The sequence below is a fragment of the Cucurbita pepo genome, chromosome LG02 (genome assembly GCF_002806865.2).
Source record: "Cucurbita pepo subsp. pepo cultivar mu-cu-16 chromosome LG02, ASM280686v2, whole genome shotgun sequence".
Taxonomy (NCBI): domain Eukaryota; kingdom Viridiplantae; phylum Streptophyta; class Magnoliopsida; order Cucurbitales; family Cucurbitaceae; genus Cucurbita; species Cucurbita pepo.
In genome coordinates this window covers 4,844,983-4,866,611 of record NC_036639.1, presented here as the reverse complement: position 1 = coordinate 4,866,611, position 21,629 = coordinate 4,844,983, and the positions used below count along the sequence as shown (strand labels likewise).

Sequence of the window (21,629 nt, the reverse complement as noted above, 5' to 3'; positions counted from 1 at the left end):
CTGGCACACCACCTCGTGTCTACCCCCCTTCGAGGAACAGCGAGAAGGCTAACACATCGTCCGGTGTCTGGCTCTGATACCATTTGTAACGGCTCAGATCCACCGCTAGCAGATATTGTTCTCTTTGGATTGATTGTGATGTCCCACATCAGTTGGGGAGGAGAACAAATCACCCTTTATAAGGGTGTGGAAACTTTTCTCTAGCAGACACGTTTTAAAGCTTTGAGAGGAAGCCCGAAAGGGAATACCCAAAGAGGACAATATCTGTTAGCGGTGGATCTGGGTCGTTACACGTCTATTTGTTCTCTCGACTTCATAAGCCGAACTGATAGGGCTAAGATACATTCCAAAATATTGTAAAAAAATAGGAACTTTATGTCTCGCCTCCTTGATGAAAAAAAAAACCCTAATCGTAAAATTGTATTGCTGACCTTAGCGGTAAATCATACCCATAGAATCAAAATAATATAGTTATTTGAATTGAACTGCATTAACAAAACAAAATTAGCGTTTACCTTAGTCGTAAAAGCGACATCGAGCGACCCCTCCGTCACATGGAGGAGTATAATATCACCCATCAATACAAATATGATATCATATGAAATTAATATATTTTAATTATATTGGAAATGATATATTCAAAGCATGCAACTTTTTATTTCTTTATTTCTTTTTCACCTTTATTCTAAAAGCATCATAATCATATATTCCTTAATCTAGATCCACTAATTAACATAATGCCCTTTTTAATTAATTTTAAAATATATTAAATTACAAATCTCATCCGAGTAAATGAGGTACCGAGAATGAGTGATGCACAGTCGCCAAATCCATGCGCAACACGATCTAAAATTGACTTGACTCACTCAGTGCTGAGAGTGAGTGACGCACGGTCGCCAAATCTATGGCAAGAAAAGGCGACTGTGACATCCCCATGGTTGTTACATTATTTATGTCTAAAAATTATAATAAAATAATTTAGTGGACAAAAAAATAAATATTAAAAAGTTGTGGCTCATTACCTAATTAAAAAATATATATAAATTAAATTTTTTTAAAAATATTAATAAAGTTCTAAATTGTAAAAAAACACGTTTTGAAAATAATTAAAAACGACTATAATGCAACGGAAAAAACGTATAATTATTTTTAAATGATATTTATAAATTAAAACACTAAAATAATATATTTTGGTGTACTTAAAAAAAAATAATAAAATCTTAAATGTTTCAAAAAAATAAAATAATATATTTACGAGGCAGCTTTGTTGGTCCACTCAACAAGATCAGGAAATGCCACGTCATTTCATTGGGAACTGTAAACTCTTTAATAATTTTCTTAGGTTTTTATTTTATTTTCTTTTAATATAATATTATTTAAAAAGTATATAATATTTAATAAATATACTACTTTTGTCTTTTACTAATTAAAATATGTATCACATGATATTATAAATTATTAATTATACAAAATTTATAAATTAATTAATAATAATTTGTATTAAACTTAATATTTAGTTTGCCAACCCCAAATAGTTATATATATATAGTGTTTAATTTCTTGGACTATAATATAATATTTTAAATTTTTTAATTTTAGATTTAATACATTTAATTATTCGAGAACTTTAAAAATTCTTAAATCTAATAAACACAAAATTGAGCCGAGAATAAAATAAGCACAATTCATTAGGTAAATGGCTATCAACCGTGGAATTTAAATTTTTTAATTTTTAATGATGCGTATATTTTAAGTGTCGGTTAATAGATTCATAAGTTTGTAATATCAATAAATTTATGGTATTAATTCCACTGATTTAACATTTATATCGCATCATAACATACATTGTAAGTGTTTAATTTAGAGAATTTCGTAAAGTTTCATATACGAAATGACTAAAATACTTTAACTATGTTCGTCGTCGATGATCACTGTGTAATCACTATTGAATACCATCTATAACGACAACAATCACCTAATGACGGTTGTCAATGACAGTTTTTGGCGATTGATAACCGTTTCTCACAATCAACAACAATTTCGAATGATCGACCCCATCTCTAACAACTATTTTCAGTGATAATCTATAATAACCATCTGTAGTAACTTTAATTCTAAACGTTCTTATAATAATAATTATAATATAAAAAAACTTTAAAAAATGTTTTTTTTTTTTTTTTAAGAACCATTCAAATTATAAGGAGAAATTAGGAGTGTAGGAAAAAATGGAAACGACAAGACAACGAAATTGATGGGGCTGTGTCAACCGTGTGTTTCGGACATGCACTTGCACGGTGTCGCGCTCGCAATCCATCGACGTTGACCCAAACGTCGCCTTTCGCGTTTCGCCCACCAACATTGGAAGCCGCCGATTTGGACTATCTCAAACTCCACCCAATTTTTTTCTTTAATTTTTTCATTCTTTTAAGGTTTAATTATAAAATACAACGATTAGATGAGAAGCACGTCTTGTTCATTAATATCTCCAAAATATTTAGTAATTATGATAAAATATTATTAAAATATCATATCGTGCGTATGTAAAGAATAATTGATTGGATATGGACAATTTTAATAAGATTTTATTCTTCAATAAAAATTTATTTTAATTCCTCTACTACCCCTTGTTAGTACTGAGAAATACAGGAAGCTTCGTTGGTCGTGTATTAAAGGAAAAGAACATTAAAAAAAAAAAAAAAAAAAAACCACCAAATAAGAGAGAATAAAAACTTGGGGTTGAAACCCGAGTAGAAAAAAGATATGTGAATGAACTGAGACCACGTCCGAAAGACAGAGATTCTTAGGATAGCTAAGAAAGATTTAAAAAGAATTGAAAGACACTACCTAGGCTAACATGTACACCTTCCTTTTCAGTGGCTCAATCATAGGAACTCAATGGTTAAACGTGTTTTACTTAGAGTAATTATGTATTTGGTGATTTTTTAAAAATTTTTCTGTGATATATGTGAGTGAGAACAAAACATGTTGGAATGACTCGTGTTGGTTTGTGAAGATAGTTTCACGGTTAGAAACGAGAAATAAGTAACGTGACTATGTCGCAAAGGATACATCGAAGTGTCAGGGTCATTAGGTGTCGTATGCAATACAACTCTTACAAAACTAGATTTAATATTTAAAATTTAAGAAATTTTGAAGAAATAAATATGGATATATAAAAAAGAAACAAGAACAAAAACCGGGTCAACTGTTCGTTGTTGTTGTTGCTGGTCGAGTCTCGTACTTTAGCTTCATTGAAATTTCTTGGGAAAAGCGCCAAATGCCCACAAATGCACCACATCGACAAATCCAACGCCGCGGCCACTGAAATCAATGGCGAAAACAAGAACAAACGCCGCCATCTCCCTTCGCTTTTCACCTCCAAACTGAACAATGAAGCCGCCGCCGCCGCCATGACCAAGCTATGCCGGAGACTCGTCCGGTGGAGGCTCATCGAACGGATCTCCTTTGTCCGTCACTTCTTCCGCTTCATCTGGGATAGGGTTTTCGCTTGTTCTTCCGCAAGAACGCCCAAAAAATATCGCCGCTTCTCCAATCGGTCCCCACCGGCTGCCGCGGATGGTGGATCGTCGCCGGAGTATCCGACGACTAGCGGCGGGTTTGATTCCGATTCTGATTTCGATTCCGCGGAGTTGGTTCCTCTCAAGATTAGCCTCTTGGGGGATTGCCAGATTGGGAAAACAAGCTTCGTGGTAAATTTTTCTCTCTAATTTCTAACTTCCCCTGCTTTTTTCTCTCTCTTTTTCTAATCCTTTTGTTTGTTTGTTCATTTAATCTCGACTAGGTCAAGTATGTGGGCGATGAACAGGAGAGAAATAGCTTACAGATGAGCGGAATAAACCTAATGAACAAAACACTCAATATCCAAAATGCTCTGATTTCGTTCAGTATTTGGGATGTTAAAGGTAAATTTAAACTTCCTCGGTTTCTTGAAGATTTCTGAAGAAAAATTTCTAATACGAGTAGTTCGATGAAGGTGATAGCAGTTCACAAGATCAACTTCCGTTGGCCTGCAAAGATGCTGTGGCGATCTTATTCATGTTCGATCTTACAAGTCGTCGAACTCTAAACAGGTCTATTTCGTTCAAAATCTTGTTGTTCTTGCTTGAAATGGGAAATTTGAGTTCATTTTTGGTTCGATTTTGTGTTTGATCTTTGCAGTATTGTTGATTGGTATACAGAAGCGAGGAAATGGAACCAGGTAAAGTATTTGATTCCATTTTTAGCCATTGATTTCTTTCCTTCTACTGAATTCTGTCATTAAGATGCTTTTATTGCTAATGATGAGCACTAAGTGTTTGATAAAAGTCCTGTGAGAATTTATGAGAAAGGGATGTGAGGCTTTTCTTTTAGCTTTTGAATTTGTGAACCTCTGAATGATGACTTCTTCTTCACCTAACTTGTTTGTGAAGAAAATGGTTTTGGATTACTTGTTAGGAGATGTTTCGGATATCGTTCGCTTTCTATATTTGGATTGTAAAAGAGAAACTGGTCATAAATTCTGAGTTCGTCTACGTTGAGCTCGTGAGTTTGTTTATACGTCTATGTTGTTCTTCGGTTCGGTTTAGGAATCGAAGCTTATGTTCTGTACGTGAGTTTGTTTATCATAGGCTACATGAACCATATTTCATAAACTTGAGACTTGTTGAACTCGTGAAATGTAACCACCAACCCACCGCTAGCAAATATTGTCCTCTTTGGGCTTTCCCTTCCGGGGTTCCCCCATTTCCCTCTCTAACCAATGTGGTACCTCACAATCCACCACCCTTGGGGGCCCAACGTCCTCGCTGACACACTACTCGGTGTATGACTTTGATACAATTTGTAATAGCCCAAACCCATCACTAGTAAATATTGTCGTCTTTGGACTTTCCCTTCTGGGCTTCCCCTTTAGGTTTTAGTACACGTTTGCTAGGAAGAGGTTTCCACACCCTTATTAGGAATGCTTCGTTGTCCTCTCCAACCGATGTGGGATCTCACATGAAACCTCTTATAAGTCAATTCGTAAGACATGCTTTTCAAAGCCAACTACCGAACAGCCTCGAGTAATTCATGGGTCGACTCTTGTTTATTGCAGACAGCCATTCCCATCCTGATAGGAACCAAATTTGATGACTTTGTTAGACTTCCTCCAGATTTGCAGTGGACAATTGTGAGTCAGGTAAATCCTAATCAATCATCTGTGTCTTTTTGTTTGTTCATCAAACTCTTCTCTGATTGTTGATTTTGTGTTCATAGGCAAGAGCTTATGCACGAGTCATGAAGGCTACTCTGTTCTTCTCGAGCTCCGTTCACAACATCAATGTCAATAAGATCTTCAAGTTCATCGCCGCCAAGCTCTTCGACGTCCCATGGTCTGTCGAGCGGAATCTCACCATTGGAGAGCCAATCGTCGACTTCTAACTTTCGTTACATTCGACCTGATTTCGATGTACATACGATACGACAGAATCAATCCGACTTTCTTTTTACTCAATGACAGAGCACATTTGCTTGCGTTAAAGGGATGGTATGAAAAGGCAGCACTAAAAGATTCTGGTGGCGCAAACTATTCTTAACTTTTGGGAGACACAATCCAAGGAGGAAGCAACACAACTGTCATGTCCAACTTCCATGTGATTTGGTGTCTTGGAAGTTAGCATATGTTTTTTTTTTTCTTCTTGAAGCTAACCCGAAAGCGAACGATATTTGATGACATTTAGTTAGTCGGGTCTGTATAGATTGACATTATGAGATTGAACTCGAGGTATTTTTAAGGTATAAATTTGCTAAAACTATAGGTTACATTAGGAGGTCACGACCTTCGTGTGAAGTCGAGCTTTTATCTTTGAATGAGGGATGTGGTGTTACTACGTTAGTCATTCATATATGAATTATAAATTTAGTTCGTGAGATTTGGTGGGGTGTACATCCAACCCGACAATTCGGACTATACCCAACCCGAACTAGACCATTACGGTTCGTACTAGGCCATTTATAAGTAAGAAATAAGAGAATTTTTTATTGGGCTTAATAGACGTCGGCCCAAAAAAAGAAAGTGGCAGAAGCCCAAGGTTTCTGGTCCAAACAACACAACCAAGTCTCAAAATATCGCCTAAACCCTCGCCGTTCTGATTTTCCCGCCATTGGGCATTTTGCTATGACGACCCAAGGCTTAACGTGGAGCCACTGAACCATCAAGGACTCGTTGCTGCTGTTTCGCTCTCATTCTTATTTCTCCGCCATTCAACCGGTAAGCTTACTGTTCTTTCGCTCTTTTCCGGCCACAATTTTCCAGTGGTATTGTGTTCATTGCTATTAGGAATAACTGAGCTCTTCGATTGCACTACAGAATTGAGAAATGTTGTTGTTCTGTAAAGGAATGGAGGTGTTGGAAATCGTTGCGAACATCTAGGATGAATGTGAGGATTATTTTATTTGGATTTAGTTGCGCACACGAGAAATTTGTTTTGTGTATGGTCTATCGTGTTTGTTCAAGGCATGTTGCCTATGATTGTGTGTTAGATGTTTTGATCATGTTTGTTTGTTCAAGGCATGTTGCCTATGATCGTGTATCAGATGTTTCGATCATGTTTGTTTAGGATGTGTTGTTTATGGCTGCATGACTCTTCCAAATTCCTTTTACTTGCTTTCTTGTTAGATAGACTTTTACTGTTATTGTTGTATCAATACGAGAGTGTACTACTAGTCATCAAAATCATGTCTACACCTGTTAGGGCTAAATGTCTCAAAATGTACTATAGGAGATATGATTAGTTGTCAATTCTTCTTATCCCGATTGTATGCTATCAAAGTTGTAGTCGTTTCTTTTTCGCTTTTAGCATATAACATTGATTTGTTTCAAATTGTTTTCAACGCATTTCTTTGCTCACGTTTTATAAAACATTTCATCCAGGCTCGATCATACGTCAAGGTTGTCCGCAAAGTCCGACTTCCATACAGCTGACTTGTTTGTGGGGTTAGAACAGGTGCTGCACAATCGTTGTCCCACTACTACAAGAGTGCGATTGTGACTAGTGGTATCAAAGTCGAGTCGGCTCCTTGAATCGTTGTACACAAATATGTCCACCCCAAAACAATTGGGCAAGTCCCAGACTGACCGATTGGTAAAGATTGAAGATCAATTACTCTACTCGAATGAAGTTCTTGATAGAATGAAGCTTTTGGAGTCTTGCATGAATGAGATTGCTACTAAAGCTGACAAGATCAACGAGATGACATGCCGCCTTGAAGCAATGTCTGTCCGAGAATTAATGATTAGGGTTGAAACCCTAGAAGAAAAGGCCGCAACTGTTGGTGGTTTCGAGTATGGGGATAGCTCGACAGACTTTGTTGCCCGAATGGAAGAACGCATCGAGGACTTAAACGATAATCAACAAACAATTGTTCAGATGGTCTCAGAAATGTCTAAAGGTCTGAGAGCAACCATTGGAGTGGTCAAGGCTGAAGTGGCGGATTTGAACACCAAACTAAACGTCACCATGAGAGCAGTAGGGAACCAAACCCCAGTTGGGGGTGTAATCCAATACATCAAGCTAAAAGTCCCAGAGCCCAAGCCCTTCTGTGGGGATCGAGATGCCAAGGCTTTAGAGAACTTTATCTTTGACTTCGAACAGTACTTTCGAGCTACAAATACCGTGGTAGAAGAAATGAAGGTCACAGTGGCAACAATGTATCTAGCCGACTATGCAAAGTTGTGGTGGAGATCCAAGTACATGGACATTCAAGATGGTCGATGTACTGTGGACACTTGGGAGAGCTTAAAACAAGAACTCCGCTCTAAGTTCATCCCACACAATATCGAGACAATTGCAAGAAGGAAATTAACGGAGCTGAGGCATACTAACAATATCCTAGACTACGTTAAGCAGTTTTCTGAGATTATGTTAGATATTCATGATATGTCTGAAACAGACAAGGTCTTCCATTTTGTTAATGGGCTGAAGCCGTGGGCGAAAACCAAGCTCTATGAACAAAGAGTTCAAGACCTTTCTACAGCCTATCTTACAGCCGAACATCTGTTTGATCTTAGATTGATCAATCCCAATACATAAGGAGGAACTAGACTTCCACAAGTGGAGGTAATAACACGTCGGGAAAGTTAGGAGAAGTGACAGAATGACGCTTTTATGTTCGGTATGACTTTTTGATAATTTACTTCATTCCATACTTCCATGGTTTCATCTTTTGGTGTGATGTAGTGGCCAGCAAACTCCTATTTATGGTCTATCATACATATCTTAATGTTCTAATGTGTTCCCTTTGTGATTCCCTGAGATTATATTGCTGAATGATTCTCAACATATTTGATTATCTTTGCTATTTGAATGAGTAAGCTGAAAAAGAGGAGTGGCAGGCATTCCTACTCATCATCCGCCCTGCAGCAACCAACATTCTGTCATCCACTTCAGGTAATCTGTCGTTTACTTGCACGGTCACATACAGTAATGCAACTAATCGTTAATTCTTTTTATCCTGTTATATGCCATCAATACCAATGTTGTCTCTTATTTGTTTGTTATTCTATGACATTGCTATCAAAACGTTTTTCAAAATCTCTCGGTCCCTTTTCTAAGACTTTTTTTGAAAAAACGATGTTGTTCATGTCAATGATGGCCCGGGTTTGAGTTGGTTAACTTACTAGTTAGTGAGAATAAGTGGTACACAATTATTTTACAAAATCCGTGAAAGTGCAATTGTGACGCCATGCTACCAAAATGGTTTTCTTCTCTTCATAGGTTAAATTACTCTTGGGATGGTATTTCTTGCTTTGGTCAAGCTTCCCCTCTATAGGGCCATGTCGTGTTCACCTGGTATCAACGTACCTAAGATTTAATATTTCTTTGGTAATCAAGTGTAGTATGGTTGGATTATTCATGCCCGAAAAACTTAGGCTTAGGGTTAGGCCATTTGTGGGATTTGACATTCCATGCTTTTATCATTTATACTCGAAACAATCTGAGACGGAATTGGTTCGATATCAGTTAGTTGATGTCTAATTAGTTTCTTCTCAAATAGATGGACGTTATGACCTCTTACAAACCAATCATTTGGTTTGTTATAACCCGGAAAATTGGAGAGACGGCCCAAAAAATGAATCCCATCCAAATAATAATTTTGTTAGGATAAACTCAAAAGGTTTTCGGTTCCGACTATTCAAATAGTTTGGATATAGTTTCGATTTTGTTTTCAATTTCGACCTTTTCTCTATGCTATGAATTTGGTTCTTATAAATCCGTCTTTTGCTTAATCTCAAAAAACTTTACAATAAAGGCTTGGACTGGAGCATTCGGTACGAGAACCAGTTATTCCATTCTTTATGTAAACTCGACAAGGATTATTGGATACCCTGGTAAAAGTACTAACTTTTTTTTATAATATCGTACCCGTATATTTCTCGACTATTTTTTAGATATATTTCTTTCTTTTAAATACATTTATCTGTTTTTATTATAATTTTATTTTTATAATCAATTTATAATCGTGTGTTAAATTAGCTCAATCAATTATTACTGGTTAAAATATTTAATTAAAATTAATTCTCCAATTTTACTCTAAACTAGCTTACAAATTTTTTAAATTAATGAAAATCGAATAAAAAAAAAAAGATTTTTTTTCTCTTTAAAAATTTACTAATTTAAAATAATTGAGTATTTATTAAAACTGAATTATTAATCTATTGAATAAATTTGATTAATTTATTCCATAAAAATTATAGTTCTTCGTTATCAATTAATTTTTTAGATTAAATTAAATATAACCTAAATTAAACTTTTACAATTATATAAATTAAATTTAAATAAATTTACAAACGGTTTTTTTCAACAAAAAAAAAAAAAAAAAGTTATTAGACAAAATTATATGTTTAGCCCAGTCGTTAATTTAAATAAATTTTAAATTTTTATTTCTAATCAAATTCTAAAATATTTATTACGTAATAATTCAAAAGTTTTAAGAGACTAATTTTTTATTTTAATAAATAAAATTAAAAAAATGCCTAAAATTTACATAATCTATTGGCCTGTCCACAGCTTAAAATTGGTCAAAATTCAACCACGTAGGCAACAGCTTTTATCATACAAATTTGGTCAAAATTCAGCCACGTAGGCAGCTGTCTTCAACCACGTAGGCAGCCGCTTTTATTAAACAAATTGCTGACTGTAATGGGTCCCACAGCTAAAACCACCCACCTAACAATTATATGGAAAGAATAATAAATGGAAGAGCAATAAATAGATAAGTGATAAATGCTAAAGTTATCTTAAGATTAATAAATGAAAGAGCAGTAAATAGAAAGATATTTATGATAAAAAGACAATATCTAAATATTTGCCTATAATATAGACTCCCATACAAAAGAGTAATTACTTATTATTTCTCGGTTACAAATGTAGAGTTGTCTTAGCTGATCTGGCTTGAAGTCTGATAAGTTCGGACCCTCTCTGAAAGAGTAGTATGAACTTTGCATGCTCTGTGGGCTCTACATGTGTTGTGTTTTGTGATTGCTTACGTGTATTATGTTATAAGTTGTACCACAAAATAATTATGTTATGTATGGATCTTGTTGTGAACTCGATGTTGTATGTTACATGAAACCTCTGTATATTATGTCACACGCTGTGCTAATACGTTCACTTCATGTTTATGAGAAACGGTTGAGTCACGTATGTTATGAGGATTTTCATGCATTTTGTATGTTATGTACATCAAGATACTTTTCTATTAGGATTAGTATGAACGTGTACATCAGGATACTTCCCCTACGGCTTTTTCGGCTGTGTGAGTGAGTTGAAGACTAGGTCCAAGAGTACGTATACGAGCCTGCCTGTAGGTTCATGTGCGCGTGCATGAGTCGTGTGTAGAGAAGTATTACACATCCAATTTGACTTGGATTAGAACGTAGAGACCAAGACCGTGATGTTTTGTGAAAGGATAGGTCTCAATATGATTGCATTTTCTGACTATTTTTAAATACTCAAGCCACGTGCTACTTCTTTTTCAAGTAAAGGTAAGACGCCTTTATACGGATGACGATGTTGTTGTAGCCCTTGAATCCATGACATCGTTTACGCATATATGTTTTTAGATCTGTAAATATAGTAGCGAATTTATTTAAAAATAGGTTAATAAATTTTTTCTTTTTACTCGATAAAGTCCAAAGTTTAAAATTTCATACCTCATATTAATTATTACTCGTAATAAAATTGATTAGTGGTCCCTAAACTTAATAACTTCTCGAAGAATCTGGAAGAGCGGATCATGAATTTTTAAAAGTTTTAAAAGCGTTACGAGCATCTTTACAACTAAACGAGACAAATTTTATATATTTGGGTTTATTAAGAGCAAAGGTAATTATTTTATTTTCCTAAGAATTTAAATTTTGCAGCTAAATTTGATATTTTTAAGCCTAAACGACGTCGTTTATAAACGGACAAGAAATAAGACAAAGATGCAGACAATAATAAAAGAAAACTGACAACCACAAAAAAACAAGAAAAAAAAACTATTTTATTTTTTATATTTAGTCCCTCATGTTATTTTTAATTTTTTTTATCTTTCTTTTTAAATATATTATTTTAACAATAAATACAATAAAAGATTTAGACGGATAGTTGAATTATGTTTAAATTGATTATTAATATGATTTAAGAAACGAAAAACTTGAGTATAACTTAAACGAGGTCGATACTCTTGATGTAAAAATAATTTTTTTTAATTAATTTATTTGATAGAGTTCCGATAAAACTTTTATTAGAGCTAAACATGAGACGTGAGAGCTTATACTCAAAGTGAACAATATCATACCATTGTTGAGAGTCGTGTTTATTTAACATGTTATCAGAGCTAAACATCAGATGATTTGGGAGCGGTCCCATGTCGAATGGAGGAAGAAAAGAGTGTCAGCGAGGACGCTAAGCCGGAAAGGGAGGTGGATTGTGATGTCCGAGATTGGTTGGGGAGAAGAAGAGTTGTGGGTTAGTCTAATAAGAATATTTTTTAATTAAAAAAATTTGTAGATAATATTTTTTAAATAATTAAAAAAAAGGTAAAAGTTATATATTTTTGGGACAAAATTTCCGTATTATAAATTGTTGGAAAAACCTAACGAAGTAAAAATATAAAAACACAAATCTCTTATTCTTTCTTTCTCTCTCGCCCTCTTTCCCTCTAGAAATGGTTGCCTCTGTGGAGCTTAGCTGCAAAATCCTCACCATTCCGCCGTCATCTTCTCATTCAAATTCCAAGATTTCTTCTTCTTTCTCTCGATTTCCGGTTCATTTCCGGCGATTTTTGCCCAATTCATCTCCGGTTTTCCGGTCGTGTGCCGTCACCTGCACTTTGACTAGGGAGACGTCTCTAGCAATGGAGGATAATAAAACCCAGAATCTGGGGCAGAGACCCGATTCCTTTGGGCGTTTTGGGCGTTTTGGGGGGAAGTATGTGCCCGAGACCCTAATGCATGCTCTTGCCGAGCTCGAAACCGCTTTCCATTCTCTTTCTGGAGACCAAGAATTTCAGGTTTTGGGGAATTTTGTTTTGATTTGATTTGTGAACCGTATTCTTTTTTAAGATTATTTGTTTTACTTGTTGTGATGGGTGAAGTCTTGTTTAGTGAATCTCATTTGGTTTTACTTAACCAATTGATTGTTGTTTGAGGATTTTGAATCTCATGAATGCTTATTTGATGAATAGGTTTAAGTGATAATGATTTCATAATTGATTGCTTTTTCTGGGATGGAATTCATTGGACTCTATTTGTTGCTTGAGGGATAATTGATGAAATGGAGTTTATTCGTCTGAGGATTGAGAATCTTGTGAGTGCTTGTTGTTTGAGTTTAGTTGTATTCTTGTTTGGTAGATTTGAATGAAAATGATTCTTCAATTAACTAATATTTTCTGGGAATGAAGTGTATTTATTGACAAACAGGAGGTTGTTTCTATGTAGTGTGGGTTTTAGAATCAATGTGGATTTTGACAAGGAAAAAGGGAACAATGTGCTCGAAGATTAGCATGATTCTTTCTTAACTATTGTGTTGATTTATGTTTAACTCTTTGATAAACTTAAAGAATTGAAACTTTTCTTTGTGAAGAACTTTTTTCATGTAAAATCATCACGTATGTGGATATTATTTTGGAAGAGAAGGCTTAGAGATAGTTATTAATTCCATGTTTAGAAATTCAGTAGTTTTTTTTAATAGGATGTCTAACAAAAGATTGTTTATTCTTTTTTTACCTTCTCTTTTTTATCATCAGAAAGAGCTGGATGGTATTTTGAGAGACTACGTCGGGAGAGCGAGCCCTCTATACTTTGCAGAGAGGTTGACTGAGCACTACAGACGTCCCAATGGTGAGGGGCCTCATATTTTCTTGAAGAGAGAAGATCTTAACCACACAGGGGCTCACAAGATTAATAACGCTGTTGCTCAAGCTTTGCTTGCTAAGCGTTTGGGAAAGAAACGGATTATAGCTGAAACAGGTGCAGGTCAGCATGGTGTTGCAACTGCTACTGTTTGTGCTAGGTTTGGACTAGAATGTATCATCTACATGGGCGCCCAAGACATGGAAAGACAAGCTCTCAATGTGTTCAGAATGCGGCTTCTTGGGGCCGAGGTTTGTCCGTTACAATTTTTGTTGTTTTTCTCCATTATTAATTTGCAGCCTTTGATTTGGAGGACTCTAATTTCATCATCCAAACTGTTATGATCAATTTGCACCTTCAAAACTGTGAATATCTTATTTCTGTTGAAGAATTAAGGTCCTCGAGACATCTGTGTCCCGTGCCTATTTAGGATCCCTCTAGTTTTTCTCTGATTTCATTGCTAGTTATCACTCCCTTAACCAATGAATCAAACTTTCCCTGACTCGCATCCTTAGTATGAATTTGATTTGAAGTGCATCTTATTTAGTCGAGGAAGCTGTGCGGCATGTACTGTTATTTGTTACCTAAGCTTTCCATCATTGTTGGTAGAGAAAGTTTTGCAACATGGTGACAATGTTTATATTTTTTCCAAGAATTTTCATGACGTTAAGCATTAAAAGGTCTATCCTAACAACGAATCCACAGTTGGAACCCATCCAAGGTGCCTGATGATGCCTCGTATTCTTGTAGTACTGCCTTATATGGTTTAAATAACTTCTCTTTCTTGTTTGGTCGATAGTCCTTGGCTATTTACATCTGAAAATGATCAATCAAATTATATATTATGCTTCCCTTGCAGGTTAGGCCAGTTCATTCTGGTACTGCCACACTGAAAGATGCTACTTCAGAAGCTATAAGGGATTGGGTGACTAATGTAGAGACTACCCATTATATCTTGGGATCTGTTGCTGGGCCCCATCCATATCCCATGATGGTTAGAGATTTTCATGCAGTGATTGGTAAAGAAACAAGACAACAGGCCTTGGAGAAGTGGGGAGGGAAGCCTGATGTTCTAGTGGCCTGTGTTGGAGGAGGTTCGAACGCTATGGGACTATTTCATGAGTTTGTTAATGACAAAGATGTTAGGTTGGTTGGTGTCGAGGCTGCAGGTTTTGGCGTGGATAGTGGTAAGCATGCAGCAACTCTGACCAAAGGGGAAATCGGAGTTCTACATGGAGCCATGAGTTATTTACTACAGGATGACGATGGTCAAATAATTGAACCTCATTCGATCAGTGCAGGGTAGGGGATATACGCAATCTTCTTGCTATGAGGAGGTTAGCCTTTTGTTCCAGCTTGCTCCTTTCTAGTTTAATGCATGTTTTCTTCTTTGTCGTCTGCAGTTTGGATTACCCTGGGGTTGGACCAGAGCATAGTTATTTGAAGGATGCAGGTCGTGCCGAGTACTACAGTGTCACTGATGACGAAGCACTGGAAGGTACTGGATTGCCATTATTCGTTTCTGGGTATTTTTTTGTTAGATATGTCACCCATATATTGTAAAGTTCTCTTTTTATTCTTGAAACTACACTATTCATTTAGGTAAACGTATCGATAGTCATCAATTACAATCACTTTTCTCTGCTCTGTTCAATATGTTTCTTTCTTTCTTTTCGGGCTCAGTTTTGTGAACCGTGGTTCGGCATATGCTCAAAACCAAATATCTTGGTTCGTTTTAAGGTTTTTCTGATGAGAAATTATCTGTTCTTTCATGAAATTTCCAATAACATTTGTGCCAATATATCGACGGTTGTCAATCTCGCCTTCGTCTATTGTTCTCCTGATCATTAGAGATATTAAATTCACAATCTGGCTTGTGACTGCAGCTTTCAAGAGATTGTCACGGTTGGAGGGCATAATCCCAGCTCTGGAGACATCTCATGCTCTGGCTTATCTCGAGAAGCTGTGCCCGACCCTAGCGGACGGAACAAAGGTCGTGCTTAACTGCAGTGGCAGAGGTGATAAGGATGTTCACACAGCGATCAAGCATTTGCAAGTTTGATATATAACAATGTTGCTGCCAGTAGTAGCAAGACTAAAGGTTATCCATCATCTTCCTTCCTTGGTAGAAGCTTAAGTCTTAATTGAGTTGCTTTCCAATATGAGATCTGAGCTTGAAGACAATAAAGCATACCTTAAATGCCGTAGTTTCCATACAAGTTTGGATTTAGATACACAGATTCTGGCAAAAGAAAAAAAAAATCTAAGAGCTCTTGTGAGGATATATATATATAGATTTTACTATTTCTGGATCTTATTAGACACTTGCGTATGCAGTTTTAATAAATACTAGTCTGTGTTTGTGTTTGGATCACTATGCTGTATAAAGATTGTGCTTTGTTATGATCCTCATCTACACTGACATGTTTGATCTCTTGATGTTTGAACTTGGTTTCTAGTTGGTCTTTGTCGTTCAAAAATTAGGCGAGCTTCGGAAAAAATAGGAGTAAATAAAATAAGAAGTTAGGATAAAGACAGTTGCAGCGGATGATCGAGATTATTCTGAAGAAAGCCTGAGGGCACTGTTCCTAACGGCTCTTGCACATGATCTTTTCGCTTCCTTCCTTATTTCACTTATGCCTTAGGACAACCTATTTTATGGGTTTCTCAGGCTGTCGTCAGCTCGTGTTGTAAGGTGTTGTGTTAAGTTTCGCAATGAGCACAACTCTTGTGTTTAGTTGAGTTTCGCAACGAGCACAACTCTCGTGTTTAGTTGCCAACCGTTGAGGTTGGAACTTTGAGCAGACTGCCGATGATAAGCTCTAGAGGAAGGTGAGGATGACGTCAAGTCATCATACTCCTTATCTCCTAGGCGACACATGCTACAATGGCCGGGACAAAGGGTCGTGATCCTGTGAGGGTGAGCTAACTCTAAAAACTCATCCGACGTCAAGTCATCATACACCTTATGTTCTAGGCGACACACGTGCTACAATGGCCGGGACAAAGGGTCGTGATCCCACGAGGGTGAGCTAACTCTAAAACTCATCCTTAGTTCGAATTGTAAGTTGCAACTCGCTTGCATGAAGCCATCGCCGGTCAGTCATATGACGGTGAATTCATACCCAGGCCTTGTACACACTGCTCGTCACACTATGGGAACTGGCCATGCCCGAAGAGCTCTTCCCTTTCAAATCTTGCTTTCACCCCCTAACATTCGTAGTCTACTTTGTTTTTAGTGCGCATTTTTAGCCTCTACCTTAGGTAAAGTTGCCAGAGCACAATTAACCAAAATCTTTCATAGACCGAGCCAGTAACAACAACAACAACGTTAGAATGAGTCATGCAACAAATAACTCATACTAAAATAACCAAGTCGTCATTAGACTAAGCTAAGCTACCTAAATATCGAGCACGAAAAGGGGGAAAGCCAAGGCTAATTATGTTGAAGGGAATAATCCAAAGAAGATGCTTTGAGAACACAACACACCATGTGAATCTTTAAAGCAAAAGAAGAAACAACTTTATGATTCATAATGAAAAAAAAAGACAAGACAAGCTCTTGTCTTGTCATTATTCTCTATTACAAACCATTTCCCCTCTCCCCTATCCATTCCTCTTCCCTTCCCCTCCCCTCCCCTCCCCTCATCTTCTCCAACAAAATGCTTAATAATCCTAAACCTTATTCATATCTACACCAAAAAAGCTTATACGTTCCGAAACGAACCTCCTCTTTGGCTCTCTCTTTCCCTTTATTCATTTTATTTTCTCGCTTCGAAGGTAATATGAGACACACACCACCCTCTTCGATACGCTATCGTAAACCTAAGTCCGTGGTTCTTTCCTTTTCTCTCCTCATTGCTTTGCCTGCAAACACACGAAACCATTTGGTCAGTCAGCTCATTGTGGCATATTCCACAGCTTTGATGCAGATGAAAAGAATCGATCAAAGATTTTCGAGAAGTTTTAAGCGAACACAAACGTCCAGTTCAAGAAATTATACGTCAAATAACGAGTTCTAATATCTTCTTTTCGTGAACACAAAAACCTTATCTTATCCTAACACAATAAGTATGGACCAATCCATTATCTTCAAGCCCCAAACTATTTTATGATGAAATGATAGTAATCAAGGAGGAGCAAACGGACTCACCTGCGAGTATATAAAGGTTCCGAGAATCGCAATGGCAGCTCCGAGAGCATTCACTGGCTGCACAGGCGTGCGGAAGATGATGATGGAAGAAACGATGACAGATATACGTTTCATGGTGTTTCCGACGCTGAACGTCAAGGGAGAAATCTCGTCCAAGGACATGTAAGACACTTGGTTATAGAGATGGTAGAATATACTTTGTGCTGCTACCCACCTATATTTCATTCAATTACAAAATTAAGTAAACAGAAGACAATCAAAACAATAAAATCATGCAATGCAACAAAAAATAAGCATTAAGTTAATACTCGAGAAACCAAGACGAGAATCGATCATGTCAAGAACATCATGAAACTCGCTAAGGAGTCGAAAAATTGCCAAGCTTATCATGAAACTCGCTAGGAGTGGTCTCTGGTTTAATCTAGTTAGGTAAATCATTTCGACAAATTATTGTTCGAACAACCATCAGGACGTTCCCGTGCCCGAAATTGACAAAGAACTATACCACATAAGCAAGACATTCCCAGAATTAATGAGTATGGTTTCCTTTGATCAAGAACAGCTCAATCATATCATTCTAATATATTACTTTAACCAAATCAAGATTCATCGTACGGGCGATTAGATATCGAGAAAATATGAACAAATTAGATCAACTGTTAGTGCATAACTTCCCGAACGACGACAACGAATAAATAAGTAAACCGAATTACCAAACAAAATGAGGTCCGATTTGAGATATGGCTGTTTTCCATCCAGCAGCCCATAACTGAGGCCCCTCCACAGCAAATGCAAATGGTGTAAGGATTAGCAAAGATAAAATCGATAAACATGCATAGTAGTTCATCCCGCTAACGGATTTTCCCTTCATGCCCCTCTTCGAAAATATGTTACGGAATACGAATGCCAAGTTCGATATCATGGCACCCATGAAACCTGAAGGGATAAAACCATAAGAACAAAATTACATAACTCCAAGGAGATATGAAGCAGAGTTAAGATAAAGAAAGCAGCCAAAACAATGAAACATTCGAAACGCGATTATATCCGTTTGATACAAACTCAAACTTCAAGCACGAGTGCGTGGTTAATGTGATATTAGATATCAAACTTACTAAAACTTCACATAACAAGTATACTTCTAATAATGAGATGTTGATTTTCGTTACCCGTCATGTTAAAGTTGAGCTCGGTCACAGCAGCAAGAGCGCATCCACCAATAATTGGGAGGAGCGACAAGTAGACAGGAAGCGGGAAGGTCTCGCCCAACAAGAACCTCGAAACCAATACACTAAAAGCAGGTTCACCACTCTTGATGATGTGAGTGAATGAAACAGCAACCTTTGACATACTCACGGTCGCTGCAACATGTCCAATTGTATGGGCAATAGCAACCTTAAAACAAACAACAACAACAACATCAACATCGACAGATACAAACGTTACGATTATCGAAAACGAACAACTCAGAAGAATCTCTAGTCTATCCTCAATCTATTCGAATGAAAATAGACACTAAAAGTGCTATGATATACAGATAATTTCAACTATGGTAGATATGTTCTTCCATTGTAATTGCTTTGTTTATCTAACTCTTCTTATCCTCAGCCAAGAAATCAACTCATTCAAACATCACAACATAACAAATAAGAAACTTCTATCCCTTTTGTCTTCTTTATCAAAGGTTTCACATCACAAACCAAACAAATCTTAGTTCAACTTACAGGGAACAAAGACTTCCAGAACTCCAAATCGGTTTTAGGCGTCTCTGCAATTCTTGTCATCCATGAGATCAACATGATCAGAGATCCAGCGGCTAGGGACAGAGTCGAAGTCAGCCATGGAAACGGGTAAGCGTTCAAAACCTTCTTGTTATAGATATTGAAGACCACGTTCAAAGCCCACCATAGAGCGAAGTATGATCCTATTTTCAACTTCTTGGCGGCCTCTGAAGGGGTCGGAGTCTGCGGCAACTCAAAGCTCGACTCGATCGGCTGCGATCGCTCAGCCTCGTAAGCTTCGCATTTGATCAAATTAACTTTACGAACCCCCAGTGATCCAAATTTCTCAAGCGATGAAACATGTACAGGTTTATGAACAGAAACAGCGGAGTTTCGAGGTTTTTGTAGCGGAAGTGGAGGAAGAAACGAGGATCGCTGAGAGGGAACGGAGATTTTGGGCCGAATAACATCAGAGCAAATGATAGCCCTAGGAGATTGTTTCACCGCGCAGATCATGGTAGAAATCCAGATGGGTATCACGATTTTCCAATGAAAAACACAACAAATCAACAATCGATCTTCTGGGTTCGATCAATAAGATGAACAAAACAAAGAAAAGGGTACAAAAACAAGAACTCAAAGATCACAAAAATCAAGAGCCGTCAAACGAACAGGTATTGCACAAATCTAAAAGAACAAAGAAGCAATGACAGTAGAATCCAAGAAGCCCTTCAAAAAAGTGATAAAAACGGAGGACCCAGAAACAGGAACAAGCAAGAAAGTGGTGTTGAAGGGGAATATTATAAAGAGATGGAACAAAAACCAAACGAGAGGGCGAGAATGTTAAGGAGGGTGTGTGGAAATTAGTATTATTTAGAAAACCCACAAAAGAATTTGTTGTTTAAGAGCGATGAGGTGAGTGGGGGAGCTGAGAAATAGGTTAATCTGTGGGGAGTTTGTAAAGGGAGTTTGAATTTGAGAGAAGATCGCGGTAACCATGTGACTTTTCGGATCGATATTCATAGCAAAAAGGTGGTGCTTCAGTTTTTTGTATTGGAAAGTAGCCATTGGAAAGCTTTGTTTTCTTACGATTCATCGAGGCTTGCCCCCCACGTTGTTCCTTGCCCTCTTCTCCCTCGTTGGTAGGGTGCACGTAGTCTCGTTGAGAAATTTTTTTTTGACCGACCCAAAATTCCGGTGGGTAGAGTGGTAACCCAACCCAACAGAAAATTTTCATAGCACAACCCAACCCGAAAATTTTAGTTATAGTGGTTAAATTGGTAACTGACCATTTCACAGTCCAATCCAACCCTCTATTTTCAATTCGAGTTAGCTCTAAAAAATATATATTTTTTAGAATTTTTTATTTATCATGAAACTAAAATATCGACACTCATTATAAATTATTCAAGAATCAAAGTGCTTTATTAAAAATATTATAATTGAAATAACGTGACCTGAAGTTAGATGTAGAGATGATAAAGTTAAAGAATCCTAAACTATCTAATATATATATATAGTGATATAATAATGTTACAATAATAAATATATTAAAATTTAGAATTATTGTCTCATGAAATAGACGACAGTTAAAAGAATTCTAAATTATTAGAATATATATATATATATATATATATATATATATATATATATATATATATATATATATATATNAAATTGTGATATAATAATGTTGCAACAAATAGATAACACTTGGTGTAAGTGTTTTAAGTTAGGACAAAATACCATTCCTTAGTTTTTTATATATTTTTGTTTGGCTTGGGTCAACTCGAGGGTTTTGTCCTATGAACCCAAAACCAAACCGAGTCAATTCGGGTTCAGAAAAATGAACCAAAACCAACCAAAAGGCTAATCCAACTCGAAAAGTTAATTCAACCCAACCCAACCCAATCCTTATAGTTTGGGTTGGGTTGGTTCGAGTCGAGTTGAATGTACACTCTACTTGTTTGAATACTCTAATATCTCCTAACCCTAGATCAACAAAATATTCAATATATTATTTTTTTTAAGGAATTTAAAAAAATAAATAATCCAGTCAACCTAAATATTTTATATTTGGGTAAGGTTGGGTTGATTTGTTATTTAATCAAAATTATTTTGATTGAATGACTTAGAATTTGAAAACAAAGTGATGCGTAAAAAGTGCGTATATTTCAAGATAATTGACATGTGCTTCTTTTTCATGAAGTTTGAGCTTTAAATTCTCGTACTTTCATATTTGTTATACTAAAAGAACAGTGTCTTAATTGTTTAGTTATGTCACGTTGGTTCCACTCGATTTCGTTTAAGTCTACACATTAGCTTTTAAACAATTTATGTGAATGACTATTTTACCTCTAATACCATTTGTCACAAT

The 21,629-nt window shown here is 36.4% G+C and overlaps 4 protein-coding genes across 4 annotated transcripts; 3 read left to right on the top strand and 1 right to left on the bottom strand.

The window, feature by feature from the left end:
• Positions 1 to 3,195: 3,195 nt before the first annotated feature.
• On the top strand, positions 3,196 to 5,807 carry LOC111789267 (septum-promoting GTP-binding protein 1-like). Its single transcript, XM_023669985.1, has 6 exons — positions 3,196 to 3,710; positions 3,803 to 3,923; positions 3,995 to 4,091; positions 4,180 to 4,219; positions 5,096 to 5,179; positions 5,257 to 5,807. The coding sequence occupies exons 1-6, from the start codon at positions 3,288 to 3,290 to the stop codon at positions 5,419 to 5,421; spliced, it is 930 nt and encodes a 309-aa protein (XP_023525753.1). The 5' UTR covers positions 3,196 to 3,287; the 3' UTR covers positions 5,422 to 5,807.
• A 118-nt stretch (positions 5,808 to 5,925) lies between these two features.
• Positions 5,926 to 8,284, top strand: LOC111789266. The gene is made up of 2 exons (XM_023669984.1): positions 5,926 to 6,250; positions 6,914 to 8,284. Exon 2 carries the CDS (start codon positions 7,080 to 7,082, stop codon positions 8,070 to 8,072), a length of 993 nt encoding a protein of 330 aa, XP_023525752.1. The 5' UTR covers positions 5,926 to 6,250; positions 6,914 to 7,079; the 3' UTR covers positions 8,073 to 8,284.
• A 3,908-nt stretch (positions 8,285 to 12,192) lies between these two features.
• LOC111788804 (tryptophan synthase beta chain 1) lies at positions 12,193 to 15,788 on the top strand. The gene is made up of 5 exons (XM_023669321.1): positions 12,193 to 12,537; positions 13,273 to 13,629; positions 14,238 to 14,680; positions 14,782 to 14,876; positions 15,265 to 15,788. The coding sequence occupies exons 1-5, from the start codon at positions 12,193 to 12,195 to the stop codon at positions 15,438 to 15,440; spliced, it is 1,416 nt and encodes a 471-aa protein (XP_023525089.1). The 3' UTR covers positions 15,441 to 15,788.
• Positions 15,789 to 16,890: 1,102 nt separating this feature from the next.
• LOC111788855 (glucose-6-phosphate/phosphate translocator 1, chloroplastic-like) lies at positions 16,891 to 20,311 on the bottom strand. The gene is made up of 5 exons (XM_023669412.1): positions 19,256 to 20,311; positions 18,701 to 18,926; positions 18,245 to 18,467; positions 17,532 to 17,745; positions 16,891 to 17,245 (listed from the first exon to the last, which is right to left on the bottom strand). Exons 1-5 carry the CDS (start codon positions 19,766 to 19,768, stop codon positions 17,234 to 17,236), a joined length of 1,188 nt encoding a protein of 395 aa, XP_023525180.1. The 5' UTR covers positions 19,769 to 20,311; the 3' UTR covers positions 16,891 to 17,233.
• Between the last annotated feature and the right edge of the window lie 1,318 nt (positions 20,312 to 21,629).